This window comes from Rosa rugosa, chromosome 6 (assembly GCF_958449725.1).
Source record: "Rosa rugosa chromosome 6, drRosRugo1.1, whole genome shotgun sequence".
Classification (NCBI taxonomy): Eukaryota; Viridiplantae; Streptophyta; class Magnoliopsida; order Rosales; family Rosaceae; genus Rosa; species Rosa rugosa.
In genome coordinates, this window is record NC_084825.1 from 47,937,233 (window position 1) to 47,959,510 (window position 22,278).

The 22,278-nt window shown below is 40.7% G+C and overlaps 5 protein-coding genes and 2 non-coding genes across 8 annotated transcripts; 4 read left to right on the plus strand and 3 right to left on the minus strand.

Annotated features, from left to right (window-relative positions):
- Positions 1–2,398: 2,398 nt before the first annotated feature.
- On the plus strand, positions 2,399–4,349 carry LOC133717177 (protein VAPYRIN-like). Its single transcript, XM_062143842.1, has 2 exons — positions 2,399–3,181; positions 3,741–4,349. The coding sequence occupies exons 1-2, from the start codon at positions 2,417–2,419 to the stop codon at positions 4,122–4,124; spliced, it is 1,149 nt and encodes a 382-aa protein (XP_061999826.1). The 5' UTR covers positions 2,399–2,416; the 3' UTR covers positions 4,125–4,349.
- Positions 4,350–4,357: 8 nt separating this feature from the next.
- Positions 4,358–4,430, plus strand: TRNAA-UGC (transfer RNA alanine (anticodon UGC)). Its single transcript has one exon. It is a non-coding gene; the product is annotated as a tRNA-Ala (tRNA).
- A 1,360-nt stretch (positions 4,431–5,790) lies between these two features.
- On the plus strand, positions 5,791–7,843 carry LOC133714663 (peptide-N4-(N-acetyl-beta-glucosaminyl)asparagine amidase A). The gene has a single exon (XM_062140828.1). The coding sequence runs from the start codon at positions 5,846–5,848 to the stop codon at positions 7,616–7,618; it is 1,773 nt and encodes a 590-aa protein (XP_061996812.1). The 5' UTR covers positions 5,791–5,845; the 3' UTR covers positions 7,619–7,843.
- A 30-nt stretch (positions 7,844–7,873) lies between these two features.
- LOC133714662 (probable methyltransferase PMT23) lies at positions 7,874–11,084 on the minus strand. The gene is made up of 8 exons (XM_062140827.1): positions 10,604–11,084; positions 10,217–10,366; positions 9,865–10,135; positions 9,646–9,759; positions 9,287–9,458; positions 8,794–9,030; positions 8,514–8,708; positions 7,874–8,335 (listed from the first exon to the last, which is right to left on the minus strand). The coding sequence occupies exons 1-8, from the start codon at positions 11,033–11,035 to the stop codon at positions 8,131–8,133; spliced, it is 1,776 nt and encodes a 591-aa protein (XP_061996811.1). The 5' UTR covers positions 11,036–11,084; the 3' UTR covers positions 7,874–8,130.
- Positions 11,085–11,778: 694 nt separating this feature from the next.
- LOC133714665 (eukaryotic translation initiation factor 2 subunit alpha homolog) lies at positions 11,779–14,734 on the minus strand. Its single transcript, XM_062140831.1, has 7 exons — positions 14,230–14,734; positions 13,534–13,590; positions 13,371–13,457; positions 13,110–13,256; positions 12,917–13,021; positions 12,335–12,433; positions 11,779–12,142 (listed from the first exon to the last, which is right to left on the minus strand). The coding sequence occupies exons 1-7, from the start codon at positions 14,611–14,613 to the stop codon at positions 11,993–11,995; spliced, it is 1,029 nt and encodes a 342-aa protein (XP_061996815.1). The 5' UTR covers positions 14,614–14,734; the 3' UTR covers positions 11,779–11,992.
- Positions 14,735–14,878: 144 nt separating this feature from the next.
- Positions 14,879–14,960, plus strand: TRNAS-CGA (transfer RNA serine (anticodon CGA)). The gene has a single exon. It is a non-coding gene; the product is annotated as a tRNA-Ser (tRNA).
- Positions 14,961–15,442: 482 nt separating this feature from the next.
- On the minus strand, positions 15,443–19,634 carry LOC133714664 (uncharacterized). 2 transcript variants are annotated; one of them, XM_062140830.1, is made up of 12 exons: positions 19,441–19,634; positions 19,131–19,209; positions 18,654–18,947; positions 18,231–18,389; positions 17,902–18,042; positions 17,720–17,776; positions 17,284–17,422; positions 16,676–16,780; positions 16,347–16,537; positions 16,085–16,126; positions 15,921–16,008; positions 15,443–15,683 (listed from the first exon to the last, which is right to left on the minus strand). In XM_062140830.1, the coding sequence occupies exons 1-12, from the start codon at positions 19,560–19,562 to the stop codon at positions 15,667–15,669; spliced, it is 1,434 nt and encodes a 477-aa protein (XP_061996814.1). In that variant the 5' UTR covers positions 19,563–19,634; the 3' UTR covers positions 15,443–15,666. The 2 variants fall into 2 exon arrangements, with proteins under 2 accessions (XP_061996814.1, XP_061996813.1); XM_062140829.1 differs by having other exon boundaries at positions 15,443–16,008.
- Between the last annotated feature and the right edge of the window lie 2,644 nt (positions 19,635–22,278).

A 22,278-nucleotide genomic window follows, 5' to 3' on the forward strand; every position in this document is an offset into this window, starting at 1 on the left:
AATTTCAACCATGAGGATGAGAACATGGCCATGGAGATCGAACAGAGAGAGACTAAACAGCAAATGTGTGGGTTTGTAGAGGGGAAATGAAACCTGATTAGCTTTTGTTGGGTGGTGTTTAGTGGAGTCTGGAGGGCTATTTAAGGCGGAGCAAGATGGCCAACCCTAATATGGTAAGCGACGTTAGTACTAGATTGGAAAATAATAATATTACCTAAGTTGCTCAACTTTTCTATGTATAATTATGGGTGCCAGTTGAATGCTCAGGCTGTGTATAATTATGGTTTTTAAGTACATGCAATGCATCCAATAAAACAGTTAAAGAGATTTATTATGGGTGCAAATGAGTTGTTCAGAATATAAATTAAGCAAAGGTGGCAGATATAATTCTCCACGTCCAGATTGGGTTCTTGCTGTTGTGTTAGCCAAATTGCTAATAACTTGGAGAATTCAATTCTATAAATTTGAATCGATGGATGTTCTTGTCTAGTTCTTATTATCCATTTTGTACCTAATCGATATATCCTACCTCTATTTATTAATTTATGCATGAAACCACTACAAATTATGTGAATAACTACGTACTATATTTGTTGCTTGTGATTATATTCAGAGTTTTGTTTATGTATATACAAGATATTCACAAACAACTGAACCATCGGGATGGTGATATCAAAGCGTCTAGTGTTGATATTGTGGAAAACCATCGTCCGTATATAGTTTACCCAGCTTTGCCTGACTCATTATGTACATACAGTTAGTAATGTCTTAGTTTTTATTGATGTTCGAATCAATATGTAATAATTTTTTACTTAGGAAATCAATAGATTCCTTAAAATTAATGGAAATCTTTTTCAACTATTTGCTTATCCATGATGCATTTTGTCCCTTTCTATTCGGCTATCTTAACTATATCCATTTGTTGAATCATTCATGTAGTCCTTGCAAGGTTCTTGAACAAATTAGGGCAAATTCTTTCTATGATACCTGAGGTATGGTCAATTGGACACTTTGGTACCTAGTTTTCAAAAGAGGACGTACAGTTTGATACCTAAACTTAGGCTTCATTTGACGTTTTGGTACTTCTGTTAATTTTTCTGTTAAATATAAGGATAAAATTGACATTTAGAATATATGTATAAAAACAAAATAAAAATGGCTAAATACAAATTACTACCCTGTGATTTAGGTCCAAAATCAATTCAGTCCTTGAACTTCTAATTTCATCAAAAACACCCCTGTACTTTCAATTTTGATCTAATAGGTCCAATTTGTTAGTTTTCCGACAATTGAGTTATTTAACTTGTTAACGTGGCTCATATATGACCTATGTTTTATGATGTGGTGTCGAGGTGGTCTGCATAGTCAATTTAGGAGTGAGTCCTACTATTAAAAATAAATAGTTTTTCAACAAATAATCCAACTATAACTTGAACCCATAACAGAATATTAACAAATTGGACCTATTAGATCAAAATTGAAAGTGCAGGGGTGTTTTTGATGAAATTAGAAGTCCAGGGACTGAATTGATTTTGGACCTAAACCACAGGGTACTAACTCGTATTTAGCCCAAATAAAAAACATGAGTTTGTGGGTCTTCATCATTTTTTAGGTCATTTGGAAGAAAATGAACATGAATTAATGTTTTTTTTTTTTTTTTGATGACATGAATTAATGCTTTTGGATCTTCAGGTACCAAACTAGTTCAGACCACTAGTACCTATAAACGGATTCTATGCACCGTCAGTGCTACGCGCGTGTCACTCATGCGCATAATATTTTATTATTATTATTATTTTATTTTATTTGTGGTCTTATCCGCACCGATGCCAGTCCCTTCATTATCTTCAGCACCCAATTGCAAGACTGCGTTTTTTGAACCTTCTTGACCTTTGAAACTTGGATTCAGAATGGGTATGATGGAGTTTGTTAGATTTTGGAGAGAGGCCAAATGGGTCTTCAAGAATATGGGTGTGTTTTTGTTTTCTTCTTTCACCACATACAAAACAGAAGAGGATTGAAGCTTAGATGAAGAAGAAGAGGGGCCATTTTGGGAGGGATTTTCCGACGAGAAATTGGCAAGCTGCAGCGAGGGTTTGGTGAGAAAAGGGAGAGTGATTCAGAAGACATAGAAGCTGTTGTGGACCAAAAGAAGACTGTGGGACTTCAAAACGTCAAGCACGTGAGTAGCACACTGTCAGTGCTCATGCACTGATGACTGATGGTGCACAGAATAAGCTCCGATCTAATTCATTAATAAAAAAAAAAACAAATGTCATATTCACATAAGACAATTCCGTGATCCTTAAACACGTGGCACATGGGACCCACAGAATCACGTGAATTCGACTACGCGCCAACCAACTAACCTCTCCTTTCAAAACTCACACAGATCTCTCTCAGTAGCTTAGTTTCCATGGAGAATTCGAAACTGGTCCAAGTCTCGGAGCAAGAGGTCCGAATCGACTTCACCCTCAACCAAAAATGCCGCGCCAACGTCCGCCTGACCTCCCTGAGCTCCACGTGCCCCGTCGCCTTCAAGGTCCAGACCTCCTCTCCTGACAAGTTCCTCGTCAAGCCCCCCACCGGCCTCATCCCTCCCTTATCCTTCGCCACCTTCCAGGTCGTCCTCAAGCCCCAGTCCCACCTCCCCGCCTCCTTCCCCCGCTCCCCCGCCGACCGCTTCCTCATCAAGACCGCCGAGTTCTTCCCCTCCGCCGGCGCCAACTCCGACTCCCTCGACTCCTGGTTCAGGGGGGCCCACACTCGCGACCTCAAGCTCAAGGTCGCCTTCGTGGGCCCCGTTCTTCTGCGGCACGCCGTGCGCGGCGGGGATTGCGAGGCGGTCAGGAATATAATCAGGCGGCAGAGGACGATTCTGGCGGAGCTGACGCCAGGGGAGGCCGAGTCGCTGCTCCGAGTCGCGACCGAGTTGGCCGAGCCGGAGAGGATGATTAATTTGCTGCTTGAGGCCGGGTTGAGGATCGAGGCGGGTCTGAGGTTGGATCAGGTGGATGAGGAATTGGTGCGGAACGGGATGGATGAGCTACGCGTGGCGGAGCCTTCTGATCGGTTTGCTAGTGTTCTGGGTTTTAGGGAATCTGGACCGTCGACAGCAGAAGACCCCAGCAGGATAAGTAAAGGTCATGGCCATCGTCCACGAGTTGCCACTGATAGTGATGTAAGTGTTTCTTCTTAGTTGTACTAGTCTTGCATGCACCTGATTAAGCATTTTGTATTTCTGGACAGTCTGAGCCTTTTATTTTTTGAATGCATCAATTATTTTATGGCTACAACTTACAAGCACCTTAGCACAAGCATATAGAAACAAATCACATAACTACTTTTGGGATGATGCCAATAGCTAATGACTTTCAAATGAGCCTCACTCTGGTTACTATATATGAGTTCTAATTTCATATCCATAAGGGGTGATAAGGCTAACCAGGATGTACGTTGTTGTTATTATTATTATAGGGGTTATGATATACAGATTGATCACAATGTAGGCTAATGTTTGGTTATATTGCTTGGAATGAAGCTAATGACTCTAAATGAGTCTCACTCTGTACGTGAGGCCTAAATTAATATGCACTCTGTTGGTCACTTGGTCATAAATCCAAATCCGTATGAGCTAGGACAAATGTTATTATCATATGTTATGATAGACAAATAATCAAATGTAGGTGTTTAATGTTTTTGATTATGTTGTTTGGGGGCTGATTGAGTGGAACTTGCAGAAGCTAGAATTGGGGGAACAAATGTTGATGGCAGCGCGAATCGGGGATTTGAGAGATGTGGAACTGTTGTTTCTTAAAGGAGCAGACATCAGCTACTGTGATCAATATGGCTTGACAGCTCTTCATGCGGCAGCCATTAAAGGGCACAAGGAGGTTGTTCTGATGCTGGTCGAATTTGGGCTAGACTTGGAATCCAGAGACAGTGAAGGCCATGCGCCGCTGCATTTGGCGGTTGTGGGGGGAAACTTGGAGACGGTTGAGATGTTGATACAGAATGGGGCTAATGTGAATGCCAAGAGCAAGAGTGGGGCTACTCCTTTGTACATGGCCACAGCTATGGGGTATGATGATATCACTGAGTTTCTTATCAGCAGAGGAGGCTGAGATTGCGAAGGAAGCAAGAAAGTCACTAAGTAGCTGAGTTTTGATCAAGACAAGAAGTTGAATTGGAGTTGTGGGAAAATGATGAAGAGGAAAAGTTGATTGAAGCCACCCAAATACTTGTAGGAAGCTTCTGTTTTAGGCTTTATATCCCACTTTCATGCTTTTTACAGATCAATATATTTCGTGGATAGTTTACTGGTTATATAATATTGGTAATGGTTTAATTGTCAAATGGGGATGTAGCTCAAATGGTAGAGCGCCCGCTTTGCATGCGGGAGGTACAGGGTTCGATCCCCTGCATCTCCACATTTGTTTTTTGTATATTTGTACAATTCATTTTCCTTTGTTTCAGCAGACAATTTCAGAAAGAGATGTGAAAACAAATAAAAAATAAATAAGAGCCCAAAGCAATTACATTATTACAAAAGACATCCACTGAGGGATTTCAACCAGAAATTTTGAGTGTATCTTGAATGATCTTAGACTCACAAGTAATTTAGCAACTTTAGCTACAAAAGAAAAATTCACTCGCTCTAAATAATTCAAGATAAAAGCTATTATTTAATCTGAGATTGTGAGTAAACAAAGTAGTTTGTTAAAGATAAATTGGTCTTCGTTTACTTGTTTGTCAGGTATCAATCATTTCTTAACCCTTTGCTGTTACTTCTTAACCCTTTGCATAGATTATTCTTCATCGAGATGAACGGCTTCTTCAACATGTGCTGACAATAGCTCCCTAATTTTGCCAAGGATTTAAGTTGCATGTACTTAATATCCTTATTGATCTCATGTATTGTTTCCCTCAATTCATCATTGTTCATAGCCATGTCTTTTTCTAGGGACTTGTTCACTGCAGATTTTTCCTTTATGGGTGATTCATCATCATAAACAGGCCTTTCCTCAACTTTAGCACGTCCTTCAAGTAGTGTAATCTGAATATCAACGGCGAATTCATCGATTTCAAGCTTGTCGATTTTTCTTTGTAATCGCCCCTTTTTCTTCTTAGATTTATGCACGGCATATAGGTCAAGTAGTTTAGGAATGACTTGTATAGCCTTCTTGGTCTCTGCAGCTGCAGCATATTGTTGAGCCTTTTGGTTTTGTGCGCGGACCTTCTTCTCAAGCTCTTGCTTCTGTTTCTCAAGCTTCTGATGTATCTCTTCCAATTCTTTAAGGTTCTTAAGCTCTAGGCTCTGTTTATCAAGGTCCCGTTGATGGAGATGGGGATCGAATTCTGGCTCATCTCTTTCAAAGACTTCAAGAGACATGATTGCCTTTACTTTTCCCTTTTGGTGAAGAGACATTCGTTTCCAAAACACAAGTTTACAGACCCTCCAACGAAATCACTAGGCGTAGTAACAGTACCTGATTCTATGCGCTCGTTCTTCTTCTCTGAAAATCAAGACTTTGTAGGCTAACTTGAAGAATTTAATTAGCCTCGTACCTCTTTTATGTAGTATCAACTTAGTTCTTCTCCTAATAGAATATGGAGAAAACATAATTTTATATTACCTAAATCTGGACTAAAGAATCTAGTTCCGAATAGGATACGGAGAAAATCCTAGCCGAGAAATTTCATATTTTTTGGCCATAACTAATTTTTTGGACAAAAATAAATACCAAAGTAAAATGAAATTCCCAATTTACCCGCGTTATTTTGAAGTCCCTACTCCTACTACCTCACACACACTAGCTCTCTCCGTCACTCCAACTCGGTCCAAATGTACGGCCTCCTCTCTCTCCTCCTCCTCCTCCTCCGCTTCTTCGCCGCCGCAGTCTCCGCCTCCTCCACCTCCTTCCCGGACCGTTTCACCTCCTCCTCTCTCCGGCGTCACAAATCCCAAGAATACTTCGAGCTCGGCCGTCCTCTGTCGTCCGATCTCCTCCCCCCGTCCTGCTACCGCCGCGTCCTCACCCACTCCTTCGCCAACACCATCAACGGCCCTCCCTTCTCCGCCCCATACTCCCCTCCGCCGCCCTCCGAATCCTCCGTTTGCTCCGCCCCATGGTCCCACGTCGCCCTCGAGTTTCGCGCCAAATGCAAAGGCGAGCAGTACGACCGCATCGCCGGGATCTGGCTCGGCGGCGTTGAGCTCCTCCGTACCAGCACCGCCGAGCCGACCGAGAAGGGAATCTTCTGGAAGGTTCGCAAGGACATCACTAAATACTCCTCCGTCCTAGCTCGCTGCGATCTCAACCTCACCATGATGCTCGAGAACGTCGTCGATCGCGTCTTCACTGGCGTTTACCACGTCGAGGTTCATTTCCTCTATTACAAGGCAAACGTCGCCGTTTCGGAGCCTAGGGTTTCTTCGATCCTTGCAGATCAAACTTTCAACGGTCAAAAATTGGGGATCGTTGTTCCCGAGGAGCCTGCCGATTTGATAGTTCCGATCTCCGACGACGGCGACAGAGGGTTTTGGTTCAGAATCGACAGCGAATCGGATCTCCCTTCCAAGCAAATCCAACTCCCTCGGAACACACGACGTGTCGTTCTTGAGCTCTACGTTTCGTTTCACGGCAACGACGAGTTCTGGTACTCGAATCCGCCGAATCTATACATCACGACGAACAATCTTACCACCGGACGAGGAAATGGAGCTTACAGAGAGATTTTCGTGACGGTTGACGGCGAGTTGGTGGGATCGGAGGTGCCGTTTCCGGTGGTCTTCACCGGCGGGATCAATCCGTTGTTTTGGGAACCGGTGGTGGCCATCGGAGCTTTCAACCTTCCTTCTTACGATTTCGAATTGACGCCGTTTCTGGGGAAGCTTCTGGATAAGAAGGCTCATAGCTTTGGAATTGGAGTGACCGATGGAATTTCATATTGGCTTGTTAATGCCAACTTACACATTTGGTTGGATCATAAATCCAAGGCTGTGAAAGCTAAATCAAACTCGTTTCCTTCGCCGGCGATTGAAGTGAAGCGTAATGCTCGGTTCAAAAAGCTTGACGGGTCGTTCAGGATCAAGGCAAGGAGGAGGAGTGACTTTGTGGGGTGGGTTAAGTCGAGCTCAGGGAACTACACTACCACATTCTCGCAGAAGTACAAGTTCAGCAGCTCGGTTAGTTTTGGGAAGAACGGGACGTACAAATCGGTGAACCAGAAGGTCAAGGCTGAGAAGGAAGTGAGGGTTGTGAGTGAGACTGGTGTGGTGGTTCTTAGAACTAGGGTTAAGGGAAGGTACCCTATTGATGTTTTTACAGCTACTCTACCAGGTAAGAAGAAAGACACCTATGTGCTCCTCACCAATGTCACGCATTTGGTGAAGGAGAGGAGCTGGCACGGGGGATATTTGAGCCGTGTTAACAACATTCAAGATTCAAGAGGGTGGATGGAGGTCAGGGATCATTCTGTTCTTTCTGGAACAGCAGACACTCGGCAGAGTTTCGGTTACAAAGATAACTTTGGCTGCTACTCGCGCACTATTGGCGCTGTTGATGGCAGCTTGATCAGGGATAATTCCAGCTTTCATTGCATATCTGCTGCATGATTCTGATCTCCCTGCTCTTAGATCCTTTCCCTATTGCAAAATTTCAAAACTTAAAAGCTAATCCTAGCTATCTATTTGTGTTTCTTTCTAATCTAGTCTGGCTTCCTAGCCACTTCATCAGATTGTAATAATGTATAGCTCTGAGAACCTCAGGAACTCATATGCATTTGTTATTTGTATTTTGTCTCAAGAATCAAGAGTAAAAATGAGAGATTGTAAAATAGATACATGAACACTGCGGTGACTCGCATCAACTTAGATAGTAGATACATAACATTTCTATTATATAACTGTATCGAGTAATGCATTATACAATTTGACTATGTAACTTGACCAATACCATTACATTATTGGTAAGGATATAGATTTCTTTCTATGAGCCCTATGACTGCGGGACTTGAATTTTGAGAGGTAAAAATGGTTGTCAAACTATATGATTCTTTCTTACCAATGATTAACATATAGAAAATAAGCTTGTACAGGAAAAAAAGCTCAGCAAAAGCTATCTTCATTCATGATCTACTTGAACCTCTTGCTGGACGCCAGAAACCTTTCTGACCAATAAGAAATTGACCCTGATGGACGGTTGAAGACCATTGAAGCGAATGCAAAAGTGGCCTCAGCTTGTCTATCATTTCCATTGTATCTTGAATTACTATATATCCACCAGGCCTCAGTATGCGATCCATCTCTACCACTACCTCTACAATGTCGCATCTGACAAAAATGAAGACTATTTAAACAACATTGTTCACCAGAAGTGGTGCACATGAAAAGATACATATATGCACTAATGCAGTCGAGATTTATATTCATCAAATGTCAAAATCAGGTAGGTGCCACAAAACAAGCAAAATGTTTGAGAAGGGTAGTGTAGTAAGAAATCAGTATGTACCTTTGAGAAAGGCTTTGAAAGAGAAAACTTGAATGCAGTAGATCATAGGTTCGAGGGTAGGTACTCAAAGACTCGCACCAGTCATGATAGAATCCAATCAATCCTCTATCAAATATAATAGGCAGAGTATCTGGTACATGAACCGGGATGACATTCATTACCCAGAGAGGTAGATCGATAAGCGCCGCAGCAAATCTGTAAAGCATAAGCTTCAATCAATTTGAACAACAAGAGCACTATTAAGATAAACAAAATGATTGGGTGTGGAAATATAATTTACCCTCCATAACCAGCATTCATATCCATTACATTCCGCACACTTGACCAGTTTATAGCAGCATTATTCCGATAGGAATTTGACACAAGTGCAGACCAAACTTTAGTGTCCTTGTAGAACTTCTCCTCGGATTCTGGCTCAGGCGATAAGCTTTGAGGTTTACTGATAAGCCTCTGCGGCCATGGCGCGGGCCAACTATATCCAGGTAGTTGGGAAAGGCAACGACTAAGTGGCGCGTACCTGTAAAACAAAAATCTAGAAGATTAAGTCAAAACATTGATCAATGTAGACAAATTTTATGTTGGTCCAAACCTATATGTCTTCTATGCTTATCATGGGTTGCATATTTAACATGGGTAACAATTTTCTAACCAAACAATTTAAAACTTAAAACAAACTCATCCCCAACGGGCCACCACACCTGCATGGCTGCATCACTCTCACTAAAGTAACAATGAGCAGCAACGATGGGAAAAGATATATTTCAGAAAATTACCATGAACTAGTTTTCTTGTCTTTAGGATCACACACAGGTGGATCATGTTGTTGGCGTTCACTGTAGCAGGAAGTAGAGTCAGGCTTTTGATATATTACGAGCCCAATTCCAGTTGAATCAAGACTCTTAGCAACAACCTTCCAGCACATTGCTGTTGTCAGAGCCACCATAGCTGCAAGAAAAATGAATGAGTATCCGACTTGGATCAGCTTAACATCTTCACCTTTTTTATTGGAAATATTACTGCTAAACTCCACACTGTACAAATGATGCTTGCATAACTTCATGCAATATGGTAATACAAAGAAAGGAAGCCAACCAAAAGGATGTCATAGAGAGAGAAGGGTCAGCTTACGAACATTTCCATACTCCGCGATCTCTTTCGTTATCATCACGATAAACTGGTGTAGCAGACCATATGAAAAATCCCCCAGGCCTAAGAACCCTGTTGAGCTCCAACAGTGGTTTCCCGCCTGCAGCAATAAAAACCATCAAAATAGCATAGAGAAAAGGACAATGAATAACAAGTAAAGAAATAACTTCACACTTGATGCTAAGAACTATTATAGAAAAAGTACCATCAGCATCCCAGTGAACCCTGCACCGCGCACAATGAAGCAAATCAAATGCATCGTCTGGAAATGTCAGCCTTTGTGTTCCAATAACTGAAAGAGTAGCAGGAATCCCCCTTTCTAGAGCAAACTGTATCTGAGCTTCATGTTCATCTTTTGGCGCAAACGACATGGCGATAACATTTTTGTCCAGCAAATATCCCCCAAAGCTAGCAACCCCACAACCAACGTCCAAAATGACCCTTATGTTCTTCCCCCATACAATAGTCGGCAAAGTCTGCAGCGAGAAAACTAAAATCAAATTCTACGAAAAGCAATGCAAAATCAAAAGCAACAACAGGAACGCGTAACACAGTACCTTTTGAATGTACTCAATGTAATGAGTAACCCCCTCCTTAAACTGAGTACCACCCCCAGGAAAAACAAGGTAATCACCGGACTTCCGCACCCAGTTTTGATCCTTCTTGTACTCAACCAGCTTCGGGTGAGGTACATTGTCATACCATATCTAAACACACACAGTAAAAAAACCATCAATTCACCATTGAATACTCTTAACTACACAATCTCTCACATTTTCGCAACCACGTCCCCAAAATGGAAAATTCTGCTTCCAAATTATAGCTTAAATTCAATTGCACTAGTTATAGACAATCTTCACCATTAAAAGCGTACAAATATGCAACACCTACCAAAACCAGAAACAATTAATTACGAGCAAATCTTACCAAACCAGAAAGCTCACCATGTCCCTGCTCTTCGGCCACGGAACCTTCACCTTATAGCCACTCGGCAACGGGACCAGGCACCTCGGGCTCGGCGTCGGGCAATGCCGCTCGCGGTGCTCCATGTGGCGGCGCGACTGCAAGGCCTTGATGGCCTTGAAATTGTCCAGGCAGGGGATGAAATCGACGGCCAGGGGGCCGGGGCAGAGCTCCCAGGATATATTGACGGCGGCGAGTTCGCCACCGGAAACGGCACCGGTTTTGGCGGTGGACGCGATAGGGTTGGAAGGCTGAGGTTGAGAAGAGGAGGAGGAATGGAGATCGGAGGAGGAGAGGAAGAGAGGGGTGGGGGTGGAGTTGGTGAGGAGGAGGAGAGTGACGCAGAGGAAGAGGACTGAGAGGGCGAAGAGGAACGGGTATTTTCTCTCTTTCAAGAACACTGAGATGCCCATTTTTTATTTTATTTGAGCTCTCTACTCTGTGTGTGTGTGTGTTGAAGGTTCTGTTAAAATAGGAATGGGGTATTTAAGAAGTAGGGTCGAAGGTGAGGTGATCGGGATTCCAGGTTGGAGAGGAGAACGCGGTATTTGTATGAGGATTTCGAAATGTCGGTACTCAATGAAAGCCTTTTGTGGAGGTCAAGACAGGTATTTTGACTTATGCAATTATTATTTTATTTCTTTTTTGAAATAATTATTTTATTTCTCAAGCACATAGTTTTTCTTATTTAAACTCCAGCAAGGTAAGGCGTATTTGGAACAGCTTCTAAGATGCCTAAAAGAAATGCAAAATTATTCCTCAAAACCAATTTCATGTGCTCTTAAAACTATGCGAGATAAATTTCAATAGCAATCCCAAGCAGGCTTGTAAAAGTGTGTTTGTTACAGAATCCTTGAAGTGCCTCTTCAAAAACCACCGAAAAAAAATGCTTCTATAATGCAAAAAACACTTGATTCCTCCGCCAATTCTTGAAGTAATCCCAAACAAACCATAAGCTTCTTCAACCCAACAAAGCTCCACACAACACTGCAGTGGTATCAGGAAAGCCTGATGTAATAAACTGGGTCAGTCCAAAACCAATGGCTTTTTGGATTCTTCAAACATGCAGCATAAATTTAAAACCATTCTAAAACCTATAAAGCAGAATTTGCACAAAAAGATTTAAGGAAAAGAAAATGCAAAATCAGAGGCGGCATCAGACAAATGTTGCTCCATGAATTTTGAAGTAATAAGGTGCCTTGTAATCCTTCACAAAAAAACTCTCCTAAACTGGTAAACAGGCAAGATACCTCCATCATACAATACTTTGAATTCGGTTGGTTTTACACAACTATTGAGGGAAATTATCAAAAATAGACTTGCTTGAGAAAATTGGTTAAGACTTTATCTATGCCCACAACTTTTTCAATCTACAATGCATGGCCTCCGTTCTCCACGTCAACTTCTCCCATTCCAGTGTCTTCTTCATCTTCACTGCCTGTATCACCCCCAACCTCCTCATTCTCCTGGCGGAGCTTACTCATGTGCTCTTGCAGCAATTTATCTTCCTTTTCACTCACCTGCACAAGAACACCATATTAGACCCAAACAAAAAAGGTTTCTATGCAAAGGTTAAGAAACAGTTGGAGCTGGCTCCAGACTATGAATTAAGATGTCAATGCTCTGGAATCACAACGATAAAGCACAATTCTTAAGACAAAATTTACTTGTAACAGAAACAAAAATGTACACAGAAGAGGGTTGGTACTCACCACTCTTGGTGCTTCCTTCACCAATAGTTTCCCCTTGTGATGCTCTATTGCTTTTGTGCAGGCTACAATTGCATTGCCTAGAACTGTTATACCTTGTTCCTGTCCAACACAGAACAGCAATCATGAATTCATTAGCAAAGAAACCAGTGACAAACTATAGCATGTTACTTTACAGCTGCTTGGAGGAAGTTCAAGAAGACTTCCTAAATCTTCAGATTCCAAAAACATATGTTTAAAAAAGAGATCTTGTATGCCATATTCAAGTGGGAGTAGGAGAAAGCGATGATATAAATGAAATACAAAAGAACCAGCAGTTTAAGCTTGAATATGTTGCTAAAAATGATCAAATGGATAAATCAGCGAATAACAAACTCTTTTTAAAGCACACACAGACATACAACATACAGTAAATTAAAAAATAAACATTACACTAGTGCAGAATCAAATTGGGAAAAGGTTGTGATCCTCCAAGGAGCCAACAAATAAGTATATGTTATCTATTCATATAGGAATGCTCAACATACAATTATCATGCAATGGAACCATAAAAAAACTCAAGATTTGCATCACAGTTTGGCATACCTTATCAAGAGTCTGTGTGGTAAGAACATAGAGTGGAGGAGCAACCAACTTAATCTTCACAGGACAGTCATTGTTGCCCGCAGCTTCTGCTTTCCGCATGGCATCCTGCACAATCACATGTTTAGAATGTTATCAAGCCAAAAATAAGAACCATATAAGAAAAAGACGAGGCCGCAAAGGGGAACTATTATACCTTAATGTGAAGAACACCATCAAACTGGAAACACTTCATTTCAATATCAGCACGGATCTTCAATGGTTGTGGTGTCATTCTTCTCCTGATGTTCTTTACCAGAGAGTCTTTCACTTCCTCTGACACAGCAGGGACAACCTTAGTAACCTACAAACACATATATAAGGAAATGAAGTGTCTAAGCGAACGAGGCATAACTGGATAATATGCAGCATAAGATAACACACGGCATAAACCATCACAGCCAGTAACACGAATTACCTCCTGTCCATCAGGGCCGGTCTCTTTCACCTCACATGTAAGGGCATTGAGAACTGTATCAGGATCAGTGACAATTACTTTAAAAGCCTGCACAAAGAATAATTCATGTTCAAACTGAAAATAAAGAACACAAAGTACTCTGAAAGGTTGTGAACATTCTCACCTCAAAAGCATGACCATACTTCCGGTACAACGGCCAGCCAATATTGACGTACAACTCCTGTAACAAGTAATTCATTTAGTTATATAGCCTACAAAAATAATGAATGACAAACAAACTAAACAACTGGATTCAATCAATAATTTTCTTCAGCATGTCCTCTCCTGAGCTGAACAAATTTGCAACAAGCACAATTTTAAATAGAAGTGTCTCTATAACACAAACATATATAGTCCTTCCTGCCCCACCCCTATTTAGATGATAGATGACGAAAACAATTAAGCATTCAATCAATAATTTGTTTGAGATTGCCCAATTGAGCCAAAAAAATTCTCAACAAGCACAATCCCAAACGAAAAGAGTGCATCTATAACGCCAACACACTGTTCCTAAGGCCTCTCTCCCCCACACACAGTCACAATAAAATACTGTCCATTTCTGTAGATTCACCTACCTTCGAAGCAATTCAAGTTTCAACTCTAACTCTGCATACTAATGATCCTAGAAGCAACGAAAACCAAATCCACTAAATGAGCATATAACTTTCTAATTGCTTGCAGTGCTATAAATCAATACCTAACATAGTTCTCTGGGTTCAATTGAGCCCCAATCTACATTTCTACCCTAAAATTCTCCAAAAAAAAAAAATTCAGCACCCAAAGAACAGAAGGAGTTCAAAATAGAGAAGCAAAAAAGTACCTCCAAATCGATGCCGAGAGTCTCAGCGACATGTCGCATGATGGAGTGGACGAGCTTGCTCTTGTTGTACCTCTCCTCACAGGTGGCAATATCCTCCTCGGAAACCCTCCTCTTGCTCAAATCGATGTAGCCCTTCTCCTTGTCGACCCTGAGAACCATGACGGGCTCGATGCGGCCGACCTTGATGAGGCTGCTGACACTCCGAATCCGACGGCGGGAGAGCTCCGAGAACAGAATCATGCCCTCGATGTTGTTGTACTCGAGGAGTGAGACGTACGCACCCATGTCGGCGATGTTCTTCACCTGAATCATCACCGCCATGTCCACCTCCGGGTACCGCGCCTCGTACATCCGGCACTCCAGATTGGGAGTATGGGAAGCCATGCCGAGAATTTGAGAGAGTGGATGCGCCGGAGAATTGAGAGTTAGGGTTTTGAGCGCAGAGAGAGAGAGAGAGAGAGAGTTTAAGCTAATGTTTTACTCACGGTCCAGAAGAAGCCCTTTTACTACCGGAAACGGCGGTCGTTTCTTTCTGTATTTATTCTCCCCCTCTCTCTTCGTGGGCCTGAAGTAAAAACCCATTGTAAAGGCCCAGATTTGGAGAACTAAAGCTTATTAAATATTCAATATTAGGGTGAAAGAGCAACGTGTCGATATGTCCGAGTGGTTAAGGAGACAGACTCGAAATCTGTTGGGCTTTGCCTGCGCAGGTTCGAATCCTGCTGTCGACGCTTCTCCCTTCTTTTTGTCAATGCCATTTTTCTCCGGACTTAACTGAGAGAGTTCATTGACAAGAACTCAAGAAGATACTCAAAACATTTCTTTCCGGGAGCATATTCACTGCTACGTGATTAAGATGTTCAATCTCTCGGCATTGATCAGGGTTCTTATTCTCTATCTCCGGTATCTCTACATCTTTGTTTGTTCGATGAGTTTTCACTGTCCTCACAACCTAACCTCGCCAATTGTATAAGAATTAAGCCCAGAATCTAGCCTCCATTGATCTTACAACTAACGAGAACTCAAACTAAGGCACTTTGAAGGTGTGGGGGAGCAATGTCCTTTGAAGCATCAGGTGCCATGTCAACTATCTCAAGAATCAAATCGGAAATTACAAGATCACGTGCTTATAAAGACCTTGACGAGGAACTTACAGGACTGTAAGCTAACAGGCAAAACAGGTTATAAGAAAAATGTACACAATATGACGGTGTAGAATAACTCAAGAACGATGACATGTTATTCCATTAAGACCTGAGTATTCGATTTTGCAAACATACAAACAAAAGTATCTATGTTCAAACTAGGAAATTCGTGTACGATCCACCTCTCCAAGAACACGTTAGAACAGCAAGGCAGTTAAGCTGTTGTGTTAGGAGCAAAGCTACAAGATGCCAATGATACAAAACTCTCAACTCTATCGCCAGCTGAGTTCATTCAAACTGCAGAGACTTCTGTATCGGGACAAAAGACGAGTTGTTTCGGTATTAGCAACAGTTTCACCAAAACATTTTAAGTCTACTAGAAGATGGCCGCTAATGAGAGCTCAGTCAGCTGATAAAGCCAGAGTTGAAGCAGGGAAAAGGAGTGCCACAAATTTTCCCACCTCACTTGAAAGACAAACTACAATTCATTGCGGGTATCATCATTCCCCTTTGACAAAAGCCAACGGAACAGTTGAGATAACTTACTGGTTGCAGGCTTCTGCTCCTGCTGTCCCGCTTTTATATTGCATACTGCATTGTAGTCATGCTTCAAATGAGGAGCAACTACTTTTTCCTGGAGAAAGACAAATTGTAAGATTAGCACAATGCGTCACCATATCCATAAATAAGGGTGCAGATCGAAACAGTACCTTGAAAACATCAAGTGGGCAAAGGTCAGAACCATCACAACCCTGTAAGGCAAAACACAAAATGTCAATATATGCAACAGAAAATTACTGTGGTACACTAATCGTAACCATTCCTAAAACAGCTAACCATTGTTTGGCACTACAAAATGGAATGAAAGAAAAATAATAACATTTTTGAATTACAGTGTGTGTGCTCGTGAAATCTCAGAAGAAAAGTGTAAACAAAGTTTGGAATCCAAATACTCAAATATCAGGGGCTTACAGGCACAGGAACGGGATGCTCATTGTGCAACACTTGCACAAAGTACTTGCTTGAACTTTTGGCTGGACAGCTGTACAGAACAAGCATGTTATTCCCACCAAAAGGTGCCACATTGCTGCACTTCCAATTTCTTTTCTGGGGAGGCTTTGGAGGGTGTTCCAAGGGCTGTTCCCTCTTTATTTGTTGAAATTCTGAAATATTGAAAGTGTAAACCTACTAAGAGAATGGTATATAGAAAAAGCCATAGATACAAGCATTGAAGTCCCCCCACCCACATACAGCCAGATCATTGCCAGCAAAGTTAAAAATTTACTTATCAAATCACTCACCAGATCCTTCAAGAAAAAGCCCGAGCAAGCATGAAAATGGAACCACAGTTTCTGCGTGTGCAAACCTCATCCTTGCCTTTTCATAAGTGCCAGGAGCATGTTTTTCTACAGAAGAAAAAGTGAGTGTTGAAATATCCAAGTCCAATCGCTAACACAATAGGATTATAGGTAGAAAGTGCAGTTGAGATTATAAATCCCATCTTGGGCATTCTAAGGCTTGCATCTTAGTTATGAGATTTTGCGCTTTAACTCATCAACTTTGGGCTGGATGCTCCAAGTTTAAACTATCAAACAAAAAAATTCCGGACAGTTCACACATGCACCATTCAGACAATGCAATTAACATATAAATGGTCAATGCAACTGAATGCAAAGAAATGGAGATTAGAATATTTCTCCAAATGGCTGGTGACATGTAAAAGAGGAGTAATACTTGAAGTTGATAGCGGGACAGTATAATTGGCACCCATGCACGGTGCCTAAAGCTTAACATGTTCCACAGTGACCATTTATAGCTGTGCTACTCTAGGGTTATTCAAGAGAATGGTTTTAGAAAAGAGAAAAGAAACCACTCATCATTGACCTTTTTTTGAAGTTCAAATATGTACCTTCGTGGGCCTCAATAGCCTGATCCATAGATTGCACAACATCTTTTAGCAAGGGCACCCCCATTCTATAGTTCAAAGCTTTACCATACCCCTTCAATATAAAGGCCTCCAAATCATCTGTCCACTCCAGCAAAGCAACCTAAACACAGGATGTGAATCAGCAAAACCACATAAGACATGGAATCTGTGTTGCACTTGTAATTAGTATAACATCAATTCACTTAGCATCTTGTTCATCACCAGATGTATCTACAACTTAAAGACTAGGATTCATTAACTTACTTCACTTAGTTTAATCATCTTGAATGATGTCATTACATACACACCCATTTGTAATATTCACGATTAAACCATCAAAAATCACATTCTGTTAATGAGAGAGTGATAATTATACAATTTGATGTATCATATTTGAATATTAATAAATCCTGCATACCTCAGAGGGGTTGAAAAGCGCACAAGCTTGATCAGTTACGTTCAACAACGACGCCTCCTGCCAAATTAAACAACCAAATCATAGTCATTATTTCAATTTTACTACAGGAATAATTAATTCACAAGTCTAAATCCAGGAGAGATCAAATATGTTCGCGTGTAAAAGCAGAGAGAGATAACTACCTGTTTGCACAGAAACCAGAGAGAAGACGTGTCCTGCCTTGTAAAGTTCAACTTGTAGCGCTTAGTTAATGCAGAAGTAATTTCATCAAAGACTGGTTCCTTAAGTTTATTAACAGATGGCTCCTGACTTTTCCGATAGTCCTGCATACATCAGACCTCATCAACAATCAAGTAAAGCAGATGATTATACATATATGATTATATATAAAGGTTATAGACAACCAATCCTGTTCTACCCAATCACACCAGTCAATAAAGGTCTGTAATCAGTGTTTATGTGTTTGCATGTGTCTGAGCTTTAAGGAAAAAATTATCAATTCCGTAGGTACCTTGTAGTTATTGCAACAATCATGAAACCTCAGCACTATGTCACTCGCACGGCTTTCACTGGTTACAGCAAAAGCTTGATGTTTGCCTGGCCCAAGATTTCCTTTGCCACTGAACAACGCCATGCCAAATGCCACAGCACTGGCTGACGCCCGAGGGATCTGCCAAGTTTATAATAAAAAATGATGCATAAATTCATATGTTCTTAGAGATCTGAAAGGCTGAGATATAATTTACTTTGCTCCGCTTAAATCATCAACAATGAAAAGATCAGTTACTCCTAGCATTTCAATAGCAAACTGCCAACCTAATCATAAGACCGTAGTAGAGTACTGAAATTTTTTACAAATAAGGCTGGTAATGGCAAAAATTTATAGTTAAATGTGTTTATAAAAACAGAAAATAAAGCGTGAAATGCAGCTTACCTGAGAAGACTTGATGGGATAAACATTTGGATGGTAGTCCTCATCAAACAGATTTGGAAATCTTTCTCTAGTCCTAATTCCCAGTTCATAGAGCTCTTCCTCTCCCTGGGCAGTCAATTGTCCACCATTTTGTTTTCCCTTCCAAGGCGACTCCCATTCCTTTAACCAACCGGGAAGGTTTTGCAAAGGCAGCTTCTGTTCTTCTGCTTCTTTCACTAACAAAGCCAGACGAGCTGCCAGGTTGTCCAACTCCTTCATCCGTTTCTTTGTAGGAGAACGAGTTCCATGCCTGGCCTGTAAATATAAGTCACATCAGTACCGCAACTCTAATTCCGACCCGAACCACTGACTACAAATCCAGCAAGCCAATCCAAACATAGTGCTGCATAGATTAATCCTAAGCAATAGCCACAAAACGTAGTCCACATTTACTTGCTGAATTAACTTCCGCATGGAAATGTTAAAAAAATAAATTACCACAAGATTCAAGTGAATGGGAGTGCATCCATCTGGAATTTCAGATGCTACAAATGAATTGCCGGCGATGTCTTTATATCTGCCACAAAAACTCATCAATTATTTCCGTCACAAAACACAATTCCACTCTCTCTACCTCATAATCATAAATTCAAACATCCCTAAGTTTCTTCACCTCTTCTATTTCTCGGAAATATTTCAATCTCAGATCAAAACCTAATCGACCGAGCTCACAATTAAGCTCAGAAACAAATCGACTATGCCTAAAATTCAAATTAATGCAGATTTTGATTCTGTGAAAGAGAGAAACCTGGACACAGAAGAAAGGTGTTGGCGAACGTCGAAAGCCTCTTCTTCTTCTTCTCCGGCATTTGAATGGACGAAGAACACTGAGAACAATACTAGCAGAATGAGAAGCTTAGCCCTAACCATTGTCTCTCGAACTCGAAGAAAACACAGAGAACAAATCGAATCCAAATTACGAACCGCTTTTGAATATAAATAAATAATGGAGAATACAATTCTGCTTTTATAGTTTCTGCTGAGAGACATGGAGTGTCTAGTGAGGCAACTCAACCCATCTCCCAACGCCGCGTGGCAAAAAAAAAAAAAAATCAAAAAGTTTCTACGCTCGGTGTAATGGGCCACCTCAAAGGCCCAATACCTTGTCGGCACATCTCCTATCTTGTTAAATAAACGGGCAGCGATTAAGCCAACACCCAACTATTACGATGTCACTCGGTCAACTCTCTCGGCCTCTAGTATTCAAACTGTATCGAGCCAATTTACAGTCTTAGTTTGAGAGTCGTTACTTAAGTCGTTACTTACTTATTCACTCGATAGTTAGTTTTTAATCTCAAACAATACAATAGTGTTGTCTATAACTATAAGCAGTGGCGTTCAAGTGTTCAACTATGAGGGTGGCTACATTTGATTGGTCATAGTTTTCATAAATTACAGTATTACACATTATAATTATTGAAAATTAAGAGAAAGTATATCATTCGCCAAACTCATTGTAGGCTTTGCTTCTATTTTGTTAATTTCCTATCAGTTTAGCCAAGGTATTCAATTTTCTCGGATTCGAGAGTCGTCACTCACTCCATAGTTAGCTTTTGATATCGGTTAATATAACAGTGTCGCCTCTTTAAATGTGTCAAAACCAATAAGATTATCTCAGATACTTACGAAAGCATGCTTTCTTTATAGCTAAGACTTCTACCATCAATTCCTCTGCTTGGAATGGAATACTAGAAAACATACATGTTTTACATGAAGGAATTTGTTGGATTGTTGGTAATGGCTCTCATATTAACTTTTGGCTTTATAATTGGTGTTACCCTTTTCCACTTATTAATCTTATCCTTGAATCTCAAAGATCTACACTGAATCTAAATGATACTGTGGCAGACTTTATTTCTCAAGGCAGCTGGAATTTAGATGCTTTACAGAGCATTTTACCCACTGAAACTCTGAATATCATTTCTAGCATCTCTGTCTCCCATTTTAACCTCCAAGATTGTTTTGTTTGGGGCCATACTGGTCATGGCAACTTTACCATTAAATCTGCTTCAGATTTTTTTTACCATGATACTCTTACTCATTCACAAGCTCATCTTCTTTCTAAAATGTGGAAACTTGTTATTCTGCCAAAACTTAAAGTCTCTGCTTGGTAGCTTATTAAGGGCCATCTCCAAACTAAGGACAAAATCTATTCCCACAATATTCCAAATCACTCTTGTCATTTTTGTCATTCTGACTTGGAAACTGCTATCCACCTCTTTTTTCTCTGTCCTTTCACCTCTCCTGTTTGGAACCACTAAGGCATCTTTTTTAATCCTGTTACTTGGCATAATGAGTTTTTAGCTTGGCTCTCTGATTGTGCTTCTCATTCAATTGGTGCTCCTGCTAGTTTTTCTAAAGTTTTATTCATCTGCTATAGTGTTTGGCGTGCTAGGAATGATCTGATCTTTCAAAATAAACAAAAAACTTATATTCAAGTGTCTTGTGCTGTTGCCACTATGTTCACCAACTACACCTCTTCTTCTCATCATGTTAGCCATTTTTAAGGGAGAATAGTCACTTTGGTCACTCAACTATGACTCATTCGACACTTTTGTCACTCAAGTTTCAAATATATCACTTTGGTCACTTAAGTATTACACTGTCATTCACAAAAGTTACTTTGTTGTGAGAAAAAATGCCCCTTGGGTGACTTTTGTGAATGACATTGTATACTTGAGTGACCAAAGTGATATATTTGAAACTTGAATGACTAAAGTGTCGAATGAGTCATAGTTGAGTGACCATTTGTGGAATTCTCCCCATTTTAAACACACTCATCTAATTCGTTGGAAGCCTCCACATACTAATTTTGTTAAGCTAAACTTTGACAGTTTCGTTTTTCCTAATAAGCAAGCTTCTGCAGGTTTTATTGTTCGGTCTGATCAAGGAAATCCTATTGTGGCTTCTTCAAAAAGGCTTGGACACTCTGATGTTCTTTGTGCTGAAGCTTTTGCCCTTCGTGCTGGCTTGCAAGCTGCTTTGCTTCATCAGTTAAATCATATCAAAGTTGAAGGCGATTCAAAGTTATTTATTGATGCCATCAACCACATACCAAAATTCCTTGGAGAATTGCCACATTAGTACATGACATCCGGATTTTGGCTAACCATTTTACCTCAATTCAGTTCAATCATGTTTGGCGTGAAGCGAACTTTGTTGCTGATGCTTTGGCGAATCTTGGTCATCAAGTTGGTGTTGGCAGTTGTTCTCATACTCTACCTCAGGCTGCTCAAAATGCTTTTGTTTTTGAGTCTCCTAACTTAGGATGTTTTAGGGGTTTCTCTTTGTAATTTTCTTTTTATTTATCAAAAACATATATATATATATACAGATCCTATCCAGAGCGAGGCCTCGCTCTGAAATTAAAGTGCGAAGTTGGAGTTTAGGGTCACTTTTCGGTCGCGTATCCACATCTTGACCGTTCAGTTTTTAGGTACTAATGTATAGATCATCTCTACAAAATTTTAGCTAAATTGATAGTCGTTAAGGCATTGATAACTGCCTTAAAACTAGTACGATTCAGGTTTGACAGATTCAGTTCGTCAATTGGTTTAAGCGAGTTAGATACCTTAAAGATCATCAA

Excerpts from the sequence above, each read along its gene's own strand:
- LOC133717177 (XM_062143842.1), top strand. The coding sequence starts at position 2,417 with ATGGAGAATTCGAAACTGGTCCAAGTCTCGGAGCAAGAGGTCCGAATC. Across the intron at positions 3,182-3,740 it reads GAGTTGCCACTGATAGTGAT|AAGCTAGAATTGGGGGAACA; the intron begins GTAAGTGTTTCT and ends TGGAACTTGCAG.
- LOC133714663 (XM_062140828.1), top strand. The coding sequence starts at position 5,846 with ATGTACGGCCTCCTCTCTCTCCTCCTCCTCCTCCTCCGCTTCTTCGCC.
- LOC133714662 (XM_062140827.1), bottom strand. The coding sequence starts at position 11,035 with ATGGGCATCTCAGTGTTCTTGAAAGAGAGAAAATACCCGTTCCTCTTC. Across the intron at positions 9,031-9,286 it reads GACAAGAAAACTAGTTCATG|GTACGCGCCACTTAGTCGTT; the intron begins GTAATTTTCTGA and ends TTTGTTTTACAG. Across the intron at positions 8,336-8,513 it reads TTTCAAAGCCTTTCTCAAAG|ATGCGACATTGTAGAGGTAG; the intron begins GTACATACTGAT and ends CATTTTTGTCAG.
- LOC133714665 (XM_062140831.1), bottom strand. The coding sequence starts at position 14,613 with ATGGCTTCCCATACTCCCAATCTGGAGTGCCGGATGTACGAGGCGCGG. Across the intron at positions 13,591-14,229 it reads CTCTCGGCATCGATTTGGAG|GAGTTGTACGTCAATATTGG; the intron begins GTACTTTTTTGC and ends TACTTGTTACAG. Across the intron at positions 13,257-13,370 it reads CCGGCCCTGATGGACAGGAG|GTTACTAAGGTTGTCCCTGC; the intron begins GTAATTCGTGTT and ends ATGTGTTTGTAG.
- LOC133714664 (XM_062140829.1), bottom strand. The coding sequence starts at position 19,562 with ATGGTTAGGGCTAAGCTTCTCATTCTGCTAGTATTGTTCTCAGTGTTC. Across the intron at positions 19,210-19,440 it reads CACCTTTCTTCTGTGTCCAG|ATATAAAGACATCGCCGGCA; the intron begins GTTTCTCTCTTT and ends TTTTTGTGGCAG. Across the intron at positions 17,777-17,901 it reads TCTGGTTTCTGTGCAAACAG|GAGGCGTCGTTGTTGAACGT; the intron begins GTAGTTATCTCT and ends TTAATTTGGCAG.